General features: G+C 42.7%; 2 protein-coding genes across 11 annotated transcripts in view; one reads left to right on the top strand and one right to left on the bottom strand.

Annotated features, from left to right (window-relative positions):
• gpatch8 (G patch domain containing 8) overlaps nucleotides 1-4,254 on the top strand; it is a 51,073-nt gene extending 46,819 nt beyond the window's left edge. For all 10 annotated transcript variants that reach the window (XM_034189519.1, XM_034189520.1, XM_034189522.1 and 7 more), the window contains one exon: nucleotides 123-4,254. In XM_034189519.1, the coding sequence (XP_034045410.1) occupies nucleotides 123-3,966 (3,844 nt within the window). In that variant the 3' untranslated portion in view covers nucleotides 3,967-4,254. The remainder of the gene's footprint in view (nucleotides 1-122) is intronic.
• Nucleotides 4,255-6,084: 1,830 nt separating this feature from the next.
• On the bottom strand, nucleotides 6,085-17,970 carry gosr2 (golgi SNAP receptor complex member 2). Its single transcript, XM_034189529.1, has 6 exons — nucleotides 17,801-17,970; nucleotides 17,399-17,463; nucleotides 9,774-9,882; nucleotides 9,103-9,235; nucleotides 7,312-7,452; nucleotides 6,085-6,311 (listed from the first exon to the last, which is right to left on the bottom strand). Exons 1-6 carry the CDS (start codon nucleotides 17,827-17,829, stop codon nucleotides 6,150-6,152), a joined length of 639 nt encoding a protein of 212 aa, XP_034045420.1. The 5' UTR covers nucleotides 17,830-17,970; the 3' UTR covers nucleotides 6,085-6,149.
• Between the last annotated feature and the right edge of the window lie 3,466 nt (nucleotides 17,971-21,436).

The raw sequence follows: 21,436 nt of genomic DNA, 5'->3' as shown, positions 1-21,436 counted from the left end.
AAAAGAAAAGAAAAGAAAAAGCATTCCTGTAGTGCCCTCTGCTGGTTGTTACAGCCTATTTTTCTTCTACAATGTTTGAAAAATGTAGCTCATGTCATGTTGTGATCATTATTATATTTCAGTACTCCAGGAAGTGGGCCCATGTTCAAAACTACAACAGTGGCCATTGATGGAGAGAAGGTTGAAGATGGTGATATCATGATGACTGAGAACATAGCTCTGATGGACAGCACTCCGGAAGCATCACTGGAAGATAAAACTGGGCAAACCTCCCCAAGGCCAGGACCAGCCATAAGCTTCTGTCTGGGAAAGAACAGTTCGTCCTCCCCAACCCCTTCAGGTGCCTCCAAGGTCAGTGTGTCCTTTTCATTTGCTAAGAAAACCCCAGTAAAGTTGGAGACAGCAGCTGCTGTTTTTGCTGACCATGGGGAGGAGGCTATGGAAGAAGAGGAGGGGCAAGAAGGAGAGAAGGCTGGTGTTCAGGAGGATGTAACTGCCTCTGGTACAGACAGCCCAAAGGGAGCATCAGGAGAGGGTGAAGTAGGAGAGAGTGGTGGTATGACAGGGAGAGAAGAGACACAGCAGCAAGATGATGGAGGCTCTCTTGTCTCCACACTCAACAAACTAAAGATGATGATGAAAAAGGAGGAAGGCTATGCTGGACAGGAACCTCAGTATTATCACTATATACCACCAGCACACTGCCGTGTGAAGCCTCATTTTCAGTTCTTATTGTTCATGAAGGCAACCGATCAGTGTCCAAGCAAAGATGAGGAAGACGAGGATGACTGCCCAGAGGAGAAGAACAGTGAGGACATCGCTGAACAAACAGAGTCTAACAATACAGATTGTAATAGCAACAACGAAGAAGTAAATCCTCCTTCAGCTCCCGTCCCTGAGCTGCCATCTCCATCACCTAAAGAAAAATCAGAGGAGAAGTCTGCATGCGCAGTAGACAAAACTTCGACAGGACCTTCTTCACCCACACAAAAGACAGAGAACACGCAAGATATGCCGGATTCCACCTTGGGTCCTAAAATCCCCACAGGTCCCTTTTTCCCTGTTCTCAGCAAAGATGAGAGTACTACCCTGCAGTGGCCCTCCGAGCTCCTTGAATTTACAAAAGCTCAGCCCTCACTGTCTTACAGCTGTAATCCGCTCTACTTTGACTTCAAGCTGTCCCGCAACAAAGGAGTCCGTGGAGGGAAAACGGCAAAGTCCCCCAAGGCTTGTAAAGAATCTGATGGCAAGGGACAAGAAATGCTTGCTCCAGTAACTGAAGGAGCTAAAACTCCTCAACCTGAAACCAGTGCTGGGAAAGATAAACCAGTGATGAAGGGAGCGGTTGGACAAGCAGAAGGTGATGAGCAAAAGCCTGTAGCTGGCAACAGTAGTACCAAGAAAAAGAAGAAAAAAAAGAAGCATAAGAAGTCTGCAAAGCGCTCAAAACGCAAAGGAAAAGAAAAAGGGGCACTACAAGATGTGGAGGGAGAGAAAGAAGCAACCCAAGAGAAAACCAAGAAGAAGAAAAAACACAAACGAAAGAAAAGCAAAAACAAGGTCCCAGACCAAAACGAGGTAACGCGTGAGGAAAAAGAAAAGGCCAAACGAAAGTCTGAAGAAAAATCGGTTGCTTCCTCTGTGCAGATGGTAACTGCTGTGTCAGCAGATACAGGAACTATAGGAGTTGAACCAGGGAAGAGAAAACGTGCCAAGGAAGTGCCTTTTAAAACTGGAGTAGATGGAGGTGGTGTTGGTAAAACTTGTGACAAAGCCAACTCTTCAGAGGAGCACATTAGCACTAAGAGACAAAAGACTGACTCCAGTGCACCTCAGAGTGCCTCATGCTCCACCTCAGCCCAAAAGAGTAGTGGTCCTGGTAGACCTCCCAGCAGTGAAAGTGAAGAAGAAGGGGGCTCCAATACTCAACGTTCGCGCCACCACAGGTCAAGCCCACGGGAAGAGCGGCGACACCACAGTGAGGACTCAGGGCGATCGTGCAGCAATTCATCAAGGAGGGGAGAAAGGCGAGAGAGTAGTCGCCGCCACCACCGCCGTGGCCAAACGTCCCGAAGCCATTCTTACTCCAGTAGCTCTGAACGTTCCTCAGCAGGTAGCAGTGCTTACAGCCACCGTAGCCACAGCTACTCTGATAGCTACAGCGACTACAGTCCAGAGGGTCGCAGACGGAGGCACTCCAAACATTCATCAGACTCTGAGTATGAGCGGAGGGATAGCCGAGGACATAGACGACCCAGAAGACATCGATACTCCACTTCCTCCTCAGAAGACTCCCGTTCACGCTCCCGTAGCTACAGCCGCAGGAAGAAACACAGACGCCACCATCGGAGTAGCTCCAGAAGTTCAAGTAGCTGGAGCCGCAGCACCAGTGCAAGATCATGGAGACGCAGCTACAGTCGTAGCCATAGCTCTGCGAGCTATTCCTCCAGTTCGACCAAAGGCTCAGCTCACCGACGAAGTCTCAGGAGTCGAGGGGATGGTGACGCACAAGGCCGAGACTTTAACCGCTCACGCATCTACCGCTCACAGTCTCCACGCTCTAATGCATTACGCGGCCTGAACAGAACCTCACATTCAACTAGCTCACAGGCTCAAAGGCCAGGGGGCATTCGGGATCCTGGGGAACAAAAAAACATCCTCACTGCTCGCCAACTTCTGGAGAAGGTTCAGTCTAAAAAAGGATCAGATGACACTTCCACAGGGGCAAAATCTGGGATTAAGATTAAGGACCCACCACAGGGCTACTTTGGTCCCAAACTACCCCCTACCCTTGGAAACAAATCTATGCTGCCACTTTTTGGTAAACTGCAAACAGGTAAGAAAACACCAATAATTCCCCTGACCAGACCTGATGATGGTGAGAAATCAGGAGGAAAGGGCACTGAGGCTGAAAGAGAGGTTATCTTGGTAGAGCCAATAAGGGAGTTCCCACCTCCTCCCCCACCTCCAGCTCCTCCAGTTCAGAAGGTTGAAGAGATCCCACAGAGCACAGTGGTACAGGAAGAAACACAGCACCCCATCACGGAGGTGCACCAGGAATCCCGTGTGCTGTTTGAGCAAGAGCCTTCAGTGATGGCTGCCCAGTATCAAGGAGAGACGGGACATGTTCCTTCTCAGAATCCTGTGATGGAGTCACTTATGCCTGAAATGCAACAACAGCAGCAGCCTCAGATGCATGCGTATCCCGCGTACCCACCACCCACTTTGGAGGAAGATGGCATTGAGGCTGAGGAGGATGGACTGGCCCCTTTGGAAAGTCAGCCCATTACATTCACACCAGAGGAGATGGAGAAATACAGCAAACTGCAACAGGCTGCTCAACAGCACATCCAGCAGCAGCTCTTGGCCAAACAGGTCAAGACATTCCCCTCGGCAGCTGCCGCGGCAGCAGCGGCTGCAGCTGCGGCCAGTCTGGCCCCGGCCCCCCCTCCCCCAACACTGCAGCAGATCCACATCCAGCAGCCCACTGTCTCCATGGCCTCTGGGACTTCAATCACTACAGTGCAGCATGCTATTCTGCAGCACCACGCTGCCACCGCTGCAGCCATGGGCCTTCACCCAGCACATCCCCACCACCCACACCCTGCCCATGCCCAGTTGGCCCAGGTACATCACATTCCCCAACACCACCTTACTCCCATCTCCTTGTCTCCCCTCGGCCCTTCACTTGGACATTCTCTAGGACACTCACTGGGGCATGCAGGGTTGATTCCTGCGCACCCTACAGCCTTTCTCTCCGGTCAGCCCATACACATTATCCCAGCTTCTGCACTTCACCATACACCCTTGGCTCTCCACCACGTCCCACACGCTGCCCTTTACCCAACACTTTTTGCACCCCGGCCCTCGCAGGCCGCTGCTGCAGCAGCTCTGCAACTCCATCCCCTTCTACACCCAATTTTCTCAGGACAGGACCTTCAGCACCCGCCGAACCATGGCTCCTGAGGAATGATGCAGGTGAAGGTGTATACGCACAGCAACCCTCCACTGGAGAAGAGACCCAAATTGAACTGTCTTTAGTTTAGGATTTTAGATACTGGTTTTGTGCAGAAGTGTGAAGCATTTGACTGGCCTACACAGTGCAAGTTGTAGCCACAAAGTGGTACTGCCTGTACTAAATTTAAATGACAGTTTTATTCTGGATATTGTTTTCTTTCCTACAATTTGCCCTTATTTTTTCTAATATGTGGTTAATATTTACAAACTTTCAAGACTTTGAAACTTTATCAGTAGGAAAATTGTAAAGCTCATCAGCACCATTTGTTTTGAACAAATGAGATAAATTTTTCAGACCCACCCCACTTTTTTTTTGCCCATTCCTAGCTGAGAAATGTGGTGCCTGATGTTATACCACATCATATGATAGTATTTTACCACATCATATGATAGTATTTTTTTTCCCCTTAGAGAGTACCGTAACTTTATGTAACCTACAAATAATTACTGATGCTCTGTTTGACTACTTGCTCCTATGACTACTTTGTCTTTAGACTGTCAAAAATAATGTTCATGCTGCAACTTTTTCATACAGTGTAATTGTATCGTATGAAGAATCCCACCATTGATGACCATATGGAATTACCGCCACCGTTCAAATCAGTGCGGCAGTTGCAGAACCTCTTAACCTGAGCGACGAAAAATACTGCATTAAGCAAAGCTCAAATTCCCTGTGGTCAGGCTACACCTGACTCAAAGTGCACTGAAATCTGTACAAGCTGGTGCTTTTGCATCACTTCATGAGATTGTGGAGTACTGCAATAATTGTTTTTTTTTTTTGTTTAAGTTATTTTCCACAAAGCTCTTTGAAAAGACGTTATTTTACTTTTGTGTAATTTTGTAAATAGAACTACAGTAGATTAACCTATTAACACTCTATAGGCTTGATGCTGCTATTGGAAAAGCAGAATGACAAATTGGGTAGGAAATGTACATGATGTATCAAGTTTATTTGGAGGTTTATCATGCTCAAAATGAGACTGACCTGTCAAGTGGTAACTGTATTTTTTAAAAATACAACTTGAGGCAAATAAATCCAGAGTTAAAGTTTTTTCTGTTGTTTCCCAGTTGGAGAAATTATGAAGCAAGCATTATATCTATCTATATCTATCTATATATATATAGATAGATATCTCAAGTCACATGAATAACTTTAAAATTTTGAAGAATATAAAGAAAAGAAAAAAAACTTTTCTGCTACTGATATCAAAATTGTAAAAATTATTCATGTGACACTTGATATTATAAATACTTGAAACCAAAAAGTGTTGTTCACCCTGGAGATTTTGTATATATGTGTGTATATGTGTGTGTGTGTGTGTATATGCGTGTGTCTGTATGCGTGTATGTATATATATGAGTATATATGTATATCGCAGATTCCGACATTTGGTATATGTGGTTGGCTGAGGAGCCAATGGTGCGAAGAGCTACCATCTGTGGGATTATATATATATATATATATTTTTTTTTTTCCCCCATGAATCTCATGTCAGAAAGGGTTGATGTTAAACATGAAACATTAGATGGCACCCTAGTTACCTAGAATCCAGTTGAAAGAGCAACGTGTCAGTAGTCTGGGACAGTCACCACGTGGATGTAACAAGAAAGCAAAAACATGTTTTATTCAGAGAAATAACTCACATAGTGAGACAAAGCATTCATTCAAAGAGAAACAGTATGACAATTAGAGAATAATTGTTTCTATTGTTTTCTTTAAAAGTTTGTTGCTGTTAAGTACAGTAAGCACAATGCACGGCAACAACATACAGCGTGGCAGAATAACTACGGGCAGAATAAGGGAACCCCCACCCCCCAGGACATCAACCACTGTGTCACGTCATTGGTTTACAGTTTCAGAGTGCTTTTGGTGAAAGACTAGATTACAGATTTGTGGCAGTAAATTGAGCATATTGGAAAATTCTGTCCCTGTTGGAGCGTCAAGCATAATAAAATACTGTTTAAATTTCATCAACTTTACAATTAGATAAGTGCCCAAAAACAAATAGCACATTTTTGTTATTTTATTAAATAAACTGTCAGATGTTTCTACTTTCACATTTCTAGTCTGAAGGGTCAGATGTAGGAATTTCCAGGACCATTCAATACTGATATTTGCAGATGGATCGTGGTCAGCCAAGGTATCTGATAACCAGGAACATGAAGAGACAGGTCAGCAGCATCCCTCCAATCATGATGAATTTATCCTGAGTGGCTCGCCTTTCAATAAATCTCATCACTGTATTGGACAGCCCCAACATATTGGCCACATCCAATATCTTCTTATGTGTCCCCTGTACACAGACAGACACTGTTAGTCGTGCTAAATTCAAAAAAAAAAAAGTGGGGTGGGGGGGATTCACAAGGCTGATTCTCCTGATTTGTATGACGCCATGCTTAGTCAGTCGTTTCTCTTGGCTAGACAACCAAGCTAACAGTCTTCATCAACAGACTCCCTGATAAGAAGCCTGATGCAAGACCATCCCCACCCTGGAAACAAGGACTCACTCGCCAGCTGAGCAAGAACATGTTAACAATAAGACTATTATCACCAGTCTGGTCAATGGGAAGAAAAAAAAAAAAAAAAACGTAACCATCGGCAAGAAGGTTTTGTTTTCACTACAAAATCTGGAAGCACAGAGATGTTTCTGGACATTACACAGCCTGAGGCCAGACGTCATCTGGTGGAGCTCCTTTAACCTTGAGGTCTTTAAAAAAACAAAAACAAAAAAAACAAAGGGGGGTTGGTTGTCTGCTCCTTTTACACCATGCATACATATTCGAGTGATGCGCTTAATATCTTACCAACAAAATATGCATCAAGATAAGTCAAGCGACAATAAACCAAATGTGACGACAAACCTGACACATTAACTTTGGGTAACATATAAACATATTAAACAGCACAGAAATTTAAAAAAGAAAATTATATTGAGGAATTAAGACAAAGATGTATTTTACTCGTGTAAAAAAAAAAAAAATCTTTGGTGATGCTTCACAGGCAAACATTTCCTTATGGAAATTTCATCAGATCCAGGGAGTTGTTTTACTGAACCTTCTGACACAACAGTTAAAATAACTAACATAATTTTGTGACTATTATGCAATTATTGTAAAAATATTGCAACACCACCACTGGCAAATGTCCCAAATCTTAATTATCGTATTGACTAATCGGGCAAGTAATGTAACATTTAAAAACAGCAGAACAGCCTATACGCTCGATCTAAGAGTCCCGTGTTCTGCTGCAACTGTGGGGTTTCTCTGTTTGATCATGATTAGTCATGTGCTCACCTTCAGTGTTGCCCTCTGATCTCTGAGGCCGTTCAGGATGCTGCTGCCGCTGCCCAGGAGGTCATCCATGCCTCTGTGTGCGTTGTGCAAGCTGGAGTTGAGCTGTAGGGTCTCGTCTATGGGGATTGAGGTATCTGCATCCTGCTGAAAAACAACATTCTTTAAAAAGGTAGTGCAAATGTGTCCAACTTTTTATGGTTAAATCTAGTCAGCTTTTCATGTTAATTTTGAAGTGCCATAATTCTTTATCTGCATGCAGAATCTGTCCTGCTATAAGCTAATTTTAAGCCTGAAACACCTTTTTGATTTATGTTAAGTATCGTCCGCTGAGTTCTGAGCTGTCAGGAAACGAAGAGAAACTAGAGTCCTGGTCAACCTTCAGAATCTGTTCAGAAATAAATTTAAAATGCACAAATATTGTAATATGGAAGTATTTTAAAGAAATTACTGCCATGTTTCAATAATTTGGTTGCAGAACTTTCAGTTAACAATGGCTGCCTCTAAATGTTTTCGTAGCTATCCTAGAAGCTTCGTGCAGCCGACTGCTGGTAGTTTCTGGCACATTTCCATTGCCTTCAAGCTCTTTCAAGTTTGCAGAAGTCCTTTCTGCAATGGCAGATTATGGGTCTCTCCAGAGGTTATCATTGGGATTTGGGACACTTGCCACCTGTACTATCAATTTTTTTTTTGGTGGTGTTGGACATGTGCTTAGGTCATTGTAACCCCCCCCCCCCCCCCCCCCCCCCCCGTGCGTGCAGCGTATGCAGCCATTCCTGTGTACTCGATACAAAACACTGCGACTCTACGCAGGTCCGGTGTGAAAGGGGCTTAAGGCCCAGCAGTGCTTGTGCTTATCTCCAGATTTCATAGTGTAAAGTAGATCAAAGTATTTGACTCCCCCTGGATAACCCACCAGTTTGACAGATTACGTCCCCAGCTAAGTACCCAGTATTCATTTACAGTTTGGTCGACAATGCAGATTGTCTTGTCCAAGGACACAGCATGGGTGGGATTCAAACATGTCTACATATTGGCATTTCAGCTCCTTATCCTCTGTTCTACAAAAAAAACAAACACCCCCCTTAGACAGCATTCCTAAAGAGCTGTGGTTTTATCTGTCCATATATGATATGATCCCAGCAAGACCGTAGTTTATCCAAGTTTCTGTAAACATTCTTATCTTTTTGTGCCTCTTTCGGTAGTAGCGTCTTCGTCCTTTGCACATGGTGGAACCCTATTTGATTCAGGATGCAGTGTATGGTACTGGCTGAAACCAACATACCAGATTGGTCCAGGTCACATTGAAACTATTTAGATGGTTTGTCTACAGTCTTCACCAACCCACACAGATGTCCATTACTGACTTTCTTCTTTCCACCAAGTCCTGCAAGTGTCTTAAAAGTCGAAACTTCTTGATAATATTGCTGTTGAAACAGATTCAGATCTTTGGGAACTGCCTTGTAGTCTATGGAATAATATATTCATTTGTAACCATTTCTGATACTCTCATAGTTCTTTAAATAAGAAACTGGCAACAATTAGTGATTCATGCAGTAAAACTACAATTCATCAGTTAACTTAGGTCATGTAAACAACTGAAAATTACCCAGACCTTTGACTGAAAATCAGGACTGCCAATAATTTTTACCAGGACTATAGTACAATACACAATTCCTTATAAATTGTCATGTTTTAATGTTATACTTTGATACTGTGTGTTAAAAACCTAACGTTAAGTGGCAGGTGTATTTTCGCATAGATGACTGGTAGTTTTTAATCAAGTTGACTTGCATTGGTGGTGAAGGTATGGCTCATGAGTTCCTCACGCTCTCTCTCCTGGGCCTCTCTGGTGTGGCGCCGGTGCTGAAAATTCCGTAACGCTGTTTGGAGGTGCTGAACGTCATATTTAAGCTGGTCCACTCGCCTGAGGGTGGACAGAGGATACATGTCTTTACCTTTTTGTGCCACTGACAAAATTTCTTTCCCTACAAAAACAGCTTAAGTTTGGTTTGATGCTCCCACCGCTCTCATGCACTTCATAACACTGCATGATGGACAGCATCTCAAACTCAGTGTAGCTATGAATGGGTGCATTCTCTCTTTAAACTGTTACAACAAAATGGCCAAGACTTTTGTAGTCATCTCTACAGCTTCATCCAGGCTCCTCTGCACCTTGCAGCCCTACACGTGATCTATTACGATCATAGATGTGCTGTATGACGTGGTGCGACGTGTCCCCTGGGGCCTGTTTACCCAGCTCAGAAACAGTTGTTTGCCCAATGCAGCAGGAATGTCGGTGATGACGGGACATCTCAAGAAATGTTTCCATATCACCATGCTGCCACAGGGCAGCCTGTTTCATCTTCCCCACACACACACACACTATGACTTCATGAGATACAGCTCACTCTGACAGTACCTGGACTGCAGGGTCACCATCAACTGAGTCACTGCAAACTCACAATTTGGCATTCTGTCGGCGATTCGGTGGTTCTTTGCCAGCTAGGATTTCAAGACGTTCTAAGTGATTGAAGATACGGTCGATTCTGTCTTGCAGCTCGTTCTCCAACACTTGTATAAAGAAACAAAAACAGAGCACAATGGAAAAAAAGACGACAATCCATGCATAAATCCATTATCTTAACCTTTTGGGTCATTTGATTACAAATCAACCAGTTTCCAGACAAGTTCTCAGGTAGCCTCATTTTTGGATTAAAACTTGTAAAAAAAAAAAAAAAAAAAAAAGTAAAAAAAAAAACAACAAACAAAAAACAACTTATTTATAATGATACTATTGACATAAAAGTTTTACCACATGTCTATAACAAATCAAGTAATCCATACATACAAAGAAATCAAACTGTAGATAATCCAGAAATTACATTATGTCTAATAATGTGAAATGACAGGCAGAGGTATTGAACACCTGAAGAAAGGGAGGTGCAAAAAGGCATGGAAAACTAAGACACCAGCTGAAATTTCTCAAATTTGTCAGTAATGAGAAAGCAGCCCTGCCCCTTGTCGGTGCAAATTAATATCAGCTGGTTTAGTCCCAACTGATGGCCTAAAAAAAAAGGTGTCACACAAGAAACATGACAGATAGAGGTACAGAGCTCTCTCAAGATCCTGGCAACTTTAAACATTTCACCATAAACTGACCATGACTAGGTGCTCCTTGCAAAATTTCTGCCAGAAGAGAGAAAAGAATTATCAGAAGAGCTGTCCAAGAGCCAAAGACCACTTGTGAAGTGCTTCAGAAAGACCCGGAATTAGCAGGTACAATTGTTTCAAAGAAAAGGATAAGGAATGCACTCAATCACCATGGCCTGTATGCGCGCTCACCACACAAGAAAAAGCATTTTGGAACGTGTTTAAAGTTTGATGCACAACATTTGGACAAACCTGTGAAATACTGCGAGGTACAGTTTGGTCAGATGAGACCAAAATTAAACTCTTTGGATGCCACAATACACACCATGTTCAAAGGTCAAATGGCACTGCACATCACCCCAAAAACACTGTACCAAGAGTGACATTTGGAGGTGGGAACATGATGGTGTGGGGCTGTTTTTCAGCATACTGCACTGGCAAACTTCATATAATTGATGGAAGGATGAATGGACAAATATACCAAGACATTCTTGATAAAAATGTGCTGCCATCTACCAGGACAATGAAGATGAAATGAGGCTGGACATTTCAGCAAGAATTGATCCCAAACACGCAGCCAAGGAAACGCAATTGGTTTCAGAGAATGAAAATGAAGCTGCCAGAATGGCCCAGCCAATCACCTAAGTTGAATCCAATAGAAAATCTGTGGAAATAACTAAAAGATCAGAGTTCATAGACGAGGTCCACAGAATCTTCAAGATTTGAAGACTATGTCGAAGAATGGGCCAAAATCACACTTTAGCAATGCCTGTGACTTGAAGCTTCATTACCAACAAAGGCTTTTGTATGAAGTATTAAAGATAAGGGGCCACTACGCTTTTTAAGATTTAAGGCATAAAGTTTTGTTTGGTACCACTACAATTTAATTTATGAGCCTTTAAACGGGATTCATAATATGACATTGCCCATATGAGAAATATTCATGTTGTCTAGAAAATAATTAATAAAAAGTTCCCCTGATGAGTAAATTATCAAAAGAACAAACGATCTTGAACTGTTGAGACCCATAAAGTCTATGACAGCGACATCATAGATCATGTGGGGGCTTCACCAGACTTGCGCGAGGCATTATGGGAATGACACAGTGACAGCCAATCAGAGAAGAGGGGCAATGTGACATCACTGGCTGATCTCTCTCTGGCTGCTAATCCCACATGACAGAAAACGCTCTGAAACCATGGCGTTTCTGTATACATCGAACATGTTTCTCATATATTATGTAAAAGTTAGCGAGAAATAAACACTACTAAAACTAAAAATGCTGTTCTTGTAAGCAGGTAACACCTCTGAAGTGATTTTCAAGACATCTAAGGGACGTCAGCGTGCACGCTATATGCGTGCGCGCATCACCTGCAGTCAAAGGTCATTTCTGGTCTGGTCAAAAGCTCATGCATGCGTGCACAGATGCACGTCCTCCTGAAGATGGTGTTAAAAAGAAAAGAAAATATTTGCTCTGGCATTCCCACAGAAAAATGTTCCCTTCATTAAAACAAGCTGTACTTTACAAGACGTTTCTAAAATAAACCAACACTACAATGCTTGGATTTCAGTAGAAACTAAAGTTTGCCAGTTTGGTTAAATTTGGGTGGCCCTAGAGCTTTAAATATATTATCAGTAAGCCTGTTCAATACTTTTTCCCTGTGTTATTTCACATTATTACACATAACTTAATATCTGTACTTATTCTTGCTTTCTTCGCATGTGAGTTTTACTTGGGTTGTTACCAACATCTGGTAAAAATTTCTTGTCAGTAAGTAAGTAAGTAAATTTTATTTATATAGCGCCTTTCACAGACATAGGTCACAAAGCGCTTCACAGGTTAAAATGCAATAATAAATAATAAAAAAACACAAAACAAAGGACAAGGTTAACGATTTGTACCTTTAGAAATTTTATATATATATATATATATATATATATATATATATATATATATATGTGGTCCCTCTCTATAACGCGGTTCACCTTACGCGGCCTTGCAGTTTCGCGGATTTTTTTTTTTTGTGCAATTTTGCATGCTTTTTTTTTTTTTTTTAAACAGCGCATTGTGTTCTGCGTCCTTATCAGGTGGGCTGGTCGCGGCACCGGTCGGCATCACCGCGATTGCTCTCACTGCCTCCGATGCGCTTACGGAGTATGTGGGCTCGGTAAACGCAGAAGTGGGCCACTCACACCGCCCTCCTGTCTGCTGTGCGGAGCTGCGCCAAATCTGGCAACAGGTCCAGAGACTACGCTCGCTGTTTTGATGCGGATGTTGACTGCAGCCTCAGAGCTCCGTGGCCACCGAGAGAGGACTTGGATTCTTTGCAGGTCCTGCATCCGTACCTCCGGAGGCAGTAAGCGAAGGGAGAGCACACACATTGTGTTATGCGTGTGTCTGTTTATAATCTTCTCACCCAGAAGAAAAAAGAGAGTGTTTACACAGGAGAGAAAAGTGAGAAAATGTTAATGCCTGTTTGAGAAAAGTGTATAAAGTGTGTAGTGAGGGATTTTACAGCCTTAAAACGTCTATAATAATTGCAAAAAATAGCGCTGACTACTTCGCGGATTTTGCTTATCGCGGGTTATTTTTAAGAACGTAACTCCCACGATAAATGAGGGACCACTGTGTGTGTGTGTGTGTGTATATATATATATATATATATATATATATATATACACACACACACACACACACACACACACACACACACACACACACACACGGGCATAAGGAAAATCTGAAAAATCCAAGAGGTTCGCATTACACCCAATTTAATTTTGGGTGTCACACCCCTTTTCCACACTAATTGCTGAAACAGTTTGAGAAATTCTGAAAGATCATAATTTACAAATTAAATAGAAACCTGAAAATTGCTATGCTGGCTAATTTGTACTCATATTAACCAGGCTGTGGTCAACCATTCAGTATTTACAAGAATCTCAATATCACATTTGGGTTGATCAGAAAATCACAGCAAAAGGTCAGGACAAGTTTTCTGCCAAATAAAAATGTGATGTTGAGATGCTTATAACTTTTTAATGCTTCATCAGAACTCAGTTCCAGGTAACAATTGACCTCAATAGCGATTTTCAGCATTCTCATTCAGAAATTAGGCTTTGACCTTTCACAGAACCAAACAAACTTTGCAACCATGTAAAAGGAGTATGGCTCCTCAAATTAATAGAGTTATGACTTTGAAATCTCGATATCCCTTAAGGCGCTGCTAAGTTTTCTTCAAATTCAAAGTCGCAACCTGGGAGTCTCTGACTGATTTGGCCTGGAATGGCCCCTACTGATTTTGATATGATGGTGGGGCAAACAGGGTAAGAGGCCACACCGTGGACAGGCTGCCAGAAATATTAACATATACAGACTGGTGACCAAACTCAGCCATATGGGGTGTGCAGCCAGTACATTCTGAGTGCCGGTCCCAAGCCCAGATAAATGAGGAGGGTTGCGTCAGGAAGGGCATCCGGCGTAAAACAAGCCAACCCAACTATGCAGACTCAGAATCGAATTCCCATACCGGATCAGTCGCGGCCCGGGTTAACAACGTCCGCCACCGGTGCTATTGCCCAACAGGGTGCCGGTGGAAATTGGGCTACTGCTGGGCGAAGACGACAAAGAAGAGGAGGAAAACGTTGCCACGAACAGCGGGAGAAGAAGAAAACTAGAAGGGTGGAAATGAGAGTGGGGACTTTGAATGTTGGTAGTATGACTGGTAAAGGGAGAGAGCTGGCTGATATGATGGAGAGGAGAAAGGTAGACATATTGTGTGTGCAAGAGACCAAGTGGAAGGGAAGCAAGAGCAGGATCATCGGCGGTGGGTACAAGTTGTACCATGGTGAGGACAGGAAGAGAAATGGTGTTGGGGTCATTTTAAAGGAAGAGTATGTTAAAAGTGTGTTGGAGGTTAAGCGAGTGTCTGACAGGGTGATGAGTGTGAAGTTGGAAATTGAAGGGGTGATGATGAATATCATCAGTGCATATGCCCCACAGGTAGGTTGTGAGATGAAGGAGAAAGAAGATTCCTGGAGTGTGTTAGATGAGGTGGTGGAGAGTGTGCCCAAGCATGAAAGACTGGTGATAGGAGCAGACTTCAATGGGCATGTTGGTGAAGGGAACAGAGGTGATGAGGAAGTAATGGGTAGATATGGTATCAAGGATAGGAATGGGGAAGGACAGATGGTAGTTGATTTTGCAAAAAGGATGGAAATGGCTGTGGTGAATACCTACTTTAAGAAAAGGGAGGAGCACAGGGTAACATATAAGAGTGGAGGAAGGTGCACACAGGTGGACTACATTCTTTATAGGAGATGCAAGCTAAAAGAAATCACAGACTGTAAGGTGGTAGCAGGAGAGAGTGTCACTAGACAGCATAGGATGGTTGTTTGTAGGATGACTTTAGAGGTAAAGAAGAAGAAGAGAGTGAGAGCTCAACAAAGGATCAGATGGTGGAAGCTGAAGGAGGAAGAATGTTGTGTGAAATTTAGCGAGCAGGTGAGAGAAGCACTAGTTGGAGGGGAAGTAATTTTAGACAACTGGAAAAGTACTGCAGATGTGGTGAGGGAGACAGCTAGGGCAGTACTGGGTATGACATCTGGACAGTGGAAGGAAGACAAGGAGACTTGGTGGTGGAATGAAGAGGTCCAGGAAAGCATAAGGAGAGAGGTTGGCGAAAAAGTTTTGGGATAGTCGGAGAGATGAAGAAAGTAGACAGGAGTACAAGGAGATGCGGCGTAAGGCGAGAAGAGAAGTGGCAAAAGCAAAGGAAAAGGCATATTGCGAGCTGTACAAGAAGTTGAATAGTAAGGAAGGAGAAAAGGACTTGTACCGATTGGCCAGACAAAGGGACAGAGCTGGAAAGGATGTGCAGCAGGTTAGGGTGGTAAAAAATGCACATGGTAATGTGCTGACAAGTGAGGAGTGTGTGCTGAGAAGGTGGAGGGAATATTTTGAAGAGTTGAATAAAGAAAATGAGCGAGAGAAAAGGCTGGATGATGTGGTGAGAGTAAATCAGGAAGTAAAAGAGATTAGCAAGGAAGAAGTGAGGGCTGCTATGAAGAGGATGAAGAGTGGAAAGGCAGTTGGTCCAGATGACATTCCAATGGAGGCATGGAAATGTCTAGGAGAGATGGCAGTAGAGTTTCTAACCAGATTGTTTAATAAAATCTTGGAAAGTGAGAGGATGCCTGAGGAGTGGAGACGAAGTGTGCTGGTTCCTATTTTCAAGAACAAGGGTGATGTGCAGAGCTGCAGTAACTACAGAGGCATAAAGCTGATCAGCCACAGCATGAAGTTATGGGAAAGAGTAGTAGAAGCTAGGCTTAGAAAACAGGTGAAGACCTGTGAGCAGCAATATGGCTTCATGCCGAGAAAGAGCACTACAGATGCAATGTTTGCTCTGAGAATACTGTTGGAAAAGTACAGAGAAGGACAGAAAGAGTTACATTGTGTGTTTGTGGACTTTGAGGAAGTCTGGAGTGGCAGAGAAGTATGTTAGGGTAGTGCAGGACACGTACAAGAATAGTGTGACAGCGGTGAGATGCGCAGTCGGAATGACAGACTCATTCAAGGTGGAGGTGGGATTACACCAAGGATCAGCTCTGAGTCCTTTCTTGTTTGCAGTGGTGATGGACAGGTTGACAGATGAGATCAGACAGGAGTCCCCATGGACTATGATGTTTGCAGATGACATTGTGATCTGTAGTGAGAGTAGAGAGCAAGTTGAGTCTAGTCTGGAGAAGTGGAGATATGCTTTGGAGAGAAGGGGAATGAAAGTCAGTAGAAGCAAGACTGAGTACATGTGTGTGAATGAGAGGGAGCCCAGTGGAATAGTGCAGTTACAAGGAGTAGAAGTGGTGAAAGTAGATGAGTTTAAATATTTGGGGTCAACTGTTCAAAGTAATGGAGAGTGTGGTAGAGAGGTGAAGAAGAGAGTGCAGGCAGGGTGCAGTGGGTGGAGAAAGGTGGCAGGAGTGATTTGTGACCGAAGAATATCAGCAAGAGTGAAGGAGAAAATTTACAAAACAGTAGTGAGACCAGCTATGTTGTATGGTTTAGAGACAGTGGCTCTAACAAAAAGACAGGAGGCAGAGCTGGAGGTGGCAGAGCTGAAAATGTTGAGATTCTCTTTGGGAGTGACAAGAATGGACAAGATTAGGAATGAACATATCAGAGGGACAGCTCAGGTGGGACGGTTTGGAGACAAAGTCAGAGAGGCGAGATTGAGATGGTTTGGACATGTGCAGAGGAGGGACCCAGGGTATATAGGGAGAAGGATGCTGAGGATGGAGCCACCAGGCAGGAGTAGAAGAGGGAGACCAAAGAGGAGGTTCATGGATGTGCTGAGAGAGGACATGCAGGTGGTTGGTGTGACAGAGGAAGATACAGAGGACAGGGTGAGATGGAAACGATTGATCTGCTGTGGCGACCCCTAACGGGAACAGCTGAAAGACAAAGAAGAAGAAGACTGGTGACCAATCACACACCGCCTGGAAGTAATTTACAGTCACCAATTGTAGGTTATGGGAAGAAACATGACATGATTTAAGTTAGACTCTATGACAGCATTAAACTTTCAGCTTGTTGAGTCTGTGGGTGTTTGTTCTTTGATTCATTATAGTGCTGTGTCGCCACAGGAGTATCTTTCTAAAGTATCTTTTACACCCTTTCCTGCGGTAAAATGTAACTTGATGTCATCATCATTTAGGAAAAGGGGGTGTCTACCGCCTGGCTCCCACCATTATCGAGAAGACGCCCTCCCAGCAGCTTCCTGTTCTGGCACCAGCCGGCCCAGAATAAAAGAGGGACAGACAACAATCAACCAGGGAGACACCAGCCCCTCTCACGTCATTAGCAGAGCTGAGCAGCCACAACAAAGGACGCAGAATTAAAAATGGCCCAGATGAACTAAAAGTGATTTAGACTCACAGTGTACTGACTGGCGGTCTGTCTTCTCCAGATGTCCCATAAACGACTGCACCTCCTGGATTTGCCTAATCCCCCCAAAAAAGACAGTGTAATGAGTGGAAAAACAATAAATGATCAAATCAAATAGGTAATTATGATCATAATGGAAATTAATCCTCTCTTATTTAAAAAAAAAAAAGCTCCAAGAAAAGCAAATGCCTCCACATGCTTTCACAATTAAGGATAAAATAAATTAAAAAAACAAAAACGGCACCAAAACACAACTGCTCATTTTGTGTTAAACGTTAATAAATACACGTGGACATATTTGGGACTCGAAACGTTTGTTAACAGCTAAGGTTAACAGGTAAGTAGCTAGCAGGCTAAGAGTGTGTAGTTTTCAAACAAAAAAGAACAACTCACTTGTTTGTCTGATGGTAAATCACCTCCATCTTCTGTATTTTACCGTTAGTTTAACTACAATGTGATATTAATTTAATTTATGCCGCTATTATTTCGATAAATAGCTAAACTAGCTAACTGTCGTGGGTACACGTCATCAGCTGAGGCATTGTGTACGGAAACAGCGAAGAGGAAGTTCTGCGACGTCACCGGAGGGTGGAGAAAAGAGGGGAAGAGCGCTCACTCTGCCGCTGTTTTAAGGAAACGACTAAGTGATCCAGCTAGAGTGTGAGATTTTCACATTACACAAACTTGCTATGAAAAGAAGACAACCTTGTGCTATTATCATTTTCTGCGTTTAAATATTAACGAATGCACAGGAAATATGTGTTTACTTTGCATGAATGTGTACTTATTTCAATATGGAAGCTCGTTCATACCAAAACAAATCAATGGAATAATAAATTTGGAATAATAATAATAATGGAGATAAAATTCTAAATTTTGTCTGAATTTTGTGGAACACTATTTCCACCCTGAAAAAAAAGCTGCTTTTATAAATAAATATATAAACAATTTGACAGCAAGATTAAATATGATGAAAGTCAAATGGACTTTTATGTCAGAATGCTACTCATTAATAATAATCATGGCTTACAGACTTGAATTTTAATTTTTTTTTCAACTAATTTTGATTTGGAAAACTGAAATTTTGACCTAATAATTTACAATAAAGTATGAAAGTTGAAATTTCAGGCTGTTTTACAGTTATGATGTATAATATAAAAAAGAACAAAATAAATCAAGAAACCTCATTATTATGACTTAGAAAGTTGTCATTTTGACTTCGTAGCTTACACTACTGTGATTGAAAATCAAAATTATGTCGGTTTTCTTATAATGTTGACATTCTGTAAAAATTTGATTTTATATAATTTCATAACTGTATGTCTCATAGCAAATGTTTCTTTTTGGGTTTCTGAGATTGGCTTCTTTGTTTGGCATAATTCAGAAAATAGTGATGCACAAGTTAACCTGTAATTTGCAGCTTTCCACAGGTTTACCCCCAAGGTAGGTTGGTACAGGTAATCTTGGTCAGAAAAAAATTGCAGGTTCAGGCAGGGTGGGTCAAAAAGTGAGTTGTAGAATTCCCACTATAGGTAATAATTTACAGATATCACAGGCTGTAAAAATGAAATACTTCCTTCTTCTCTTCCCTCTCACATGTGCACGTGCCAGAGGGTACATGTGTTCTAAGAGGGCTGGTGACCTGTCACTGTTTTATAGCTGACTGTTGCTGCTCATTGGGTAACAGTCTCAGCAGACATGAGCTTCCATACACTTGTCTTTGAACAAGCACTGTAAATTTAAAGTAGTGAAACAATAGCACACAGTACGTGCACTCAAGCATTTTAATAATAATTAATAATTATGAGAACGTGCACTCAGAGCATGCATACCTCCACCAGCGGAACACAGGAGGGGTTTTAAGCATGGCTTCATAGGTCTCACTAGTAAAAAGTCCCCTAACACGATGAAGTTCGCGAAAACGGAAAGGTGATAGGACTAATATTTTTGGAGAAATTATGGCTATTATGTAACAGCACTGAACAATGGACATTTATAATTACATTCTGGACTCACGCCATTCCAGAGGTGGGAGTAAGTCACTGTCAAGTCATTCTCAAGTCATCAATCTGTAAGTCCCAATTCAAGTCTGAAGTCATAATGACCACCAAGTGTTTGACAGCTAACTTGAGACTTGACTTGGGACTTGCTGATTCATGACTTGAGAGTGACTTGATGGTGACTTACTCCCACTTCTGTGCCATTGCAAATCATTATAGAAACTCTGCATAATTTATTACCACCCTTGAAAAATGTCAGCTACCTTTTTTATAAACACTACCCAATCTGGAGCCCATGGATCCCCAAGGAACAACAGACTAGTTAATAGTATAAATCTATTTCTGAGTGTACAGAGTGATGACTTTCACTAAACTTGTACGTGATAGTTTTATTTAGTCTGGAGAATTAAAATTTTACCGAGCGCTGTTGGTGTGTGCTATTTCAAAGTTGTTGAATTATAAATAAGGGACTGCGAACTTATGAAGTTCCATCATCATGCAAAAACTTAACTGCTGAAAACTGGCAATCACTGAATCAATGAAAGATGCAACCTGGGTACACAACTTGGATCCAAATCATGTCCTTAACGCAAATACTTAAATTTTCATTTTATTGGGCTGCATTTGTGTAACTATACTATAATACCCAATGGGTTTTTTTAAGTTAAAAACACCCTGACAATTGTAAGACAATAAATCCTTTTCTTCAACTGAGGCAAGCTTTGAGAGCGGTATGTTGACATGTAGACATGTGACAGGAAAGTCTTTCGGAAACATGTCCCGGGGCTGGGTTTTGTCAGCTCGTCCTGACTCGGTCTAATTAGACCATCTTCTTTTTCCACAGATAGGTGTCAGAATATTCCCAACTGCTCATCCAGATGCTTCCTTCTTCGCTGCAGCCGGAGGCACCAAAACTAATGATATCAAACTCTTCACGCTGAGGTGAGACTACAAGTCGCCAATCACCGTTGACGTCTGAGGAAAAAAGAGTGCTTGTTTGTGAAGTCGCCCATCAACCAGAGTTCAATGTGTGAAAAAGTCATGATTGGATTTCCCAGAACAAGCTGTAAAAATTTCACAATAGTTCTTTGGTGATTTAATGGCGGTTAAATTATCCCGGGGCGCTGCTTGGCACCTTTGCAAAACCACATCTCAATCATCTACCTGCATTGCCCTGCTTTCTCCTCGTTTGGGATGAGAAAACGCAATAACACCTAGAACACCTTCAAGCATCCTGTGGACAATTAGGGAAGGGACGGGACCCAATCTCCTGCTTTTCTGGGACCCTGTTTGTTTACTTTATACAGGACAGCAAGCAGACGTCGGAGCAGACAGTTTGCTGTGGCTGCTTGATGCTACTTGAGCTGATGGTTGTATCTTCGGGCTAGACATTTCTCAAGAGAGGCGCATTCCCCCACCCCCACGTCAGGAACCCTCAGACTTGTTCATGCCACTTCTTGCTCTCGCTGTTCACCGTTTTCAGTTGTCATAACAGTTCCCCAGGGCAGCGTGCTGGATGTGCACCGCTTTTTACCTGTTGCTCAGAACAGAGAAGTCAAGAAGGAGAGAGAAACGAGGCCCTCTTCAAATCGCCCCTGTGCTTTACGTGAGACACGAGTTTGTCTCGCTCTGGAAGGTCGTGGGGTTCTCTGTCTGAGCCTTATCTGTCAGCCCCTGAGGAAAGGATCTGATGAGCTTACTGGTCTTCCTCCGCACCTGAGCACCACAGGCATACGCTGGAATTTGGACTCCAGGTGTGGAGCGCCATTGCACTGCTCCAACTAAAGATCCCCGTGTGGTTAAAGCTAAATGTCACTCCTTTAAAGGATAAATACTGTGAAAGACTGTTAACAACCAAGACTCAGAGTCGTCTATTCACCTTTGACAATTGCTTCATTTGAAAGAAAAACTATTTTGAAAAACTAGATAGGGAAGAAATAAATGTGAGGGGTGACCCTGTTATAACCCGCTCTGTGAACCTGCACTCAACCCTGAAGACCTCACCGTTTACTTACTAAAGACTTGGGGC

Source organism: Thalassophryne amazonica, chromosome 16, assembly GCF_902500255.1.
Source record: "Thalassophryne amazonica chromosome 16, fThaAma1.1, whole genome shotgun sequence".
Taxonomy (NCBI): domain Eukaryota; kingdom Metazoa; phylum Chordata; class Actinopteri; order Batrachoidiformes; family Batrachoididae; genus Thalassophryne; species Thalassophryne amazonica.
Note: the sequence above shows the minus strand (reverse complement) of the source record. Positions and strands in the feature narration are given on the sequence as shown.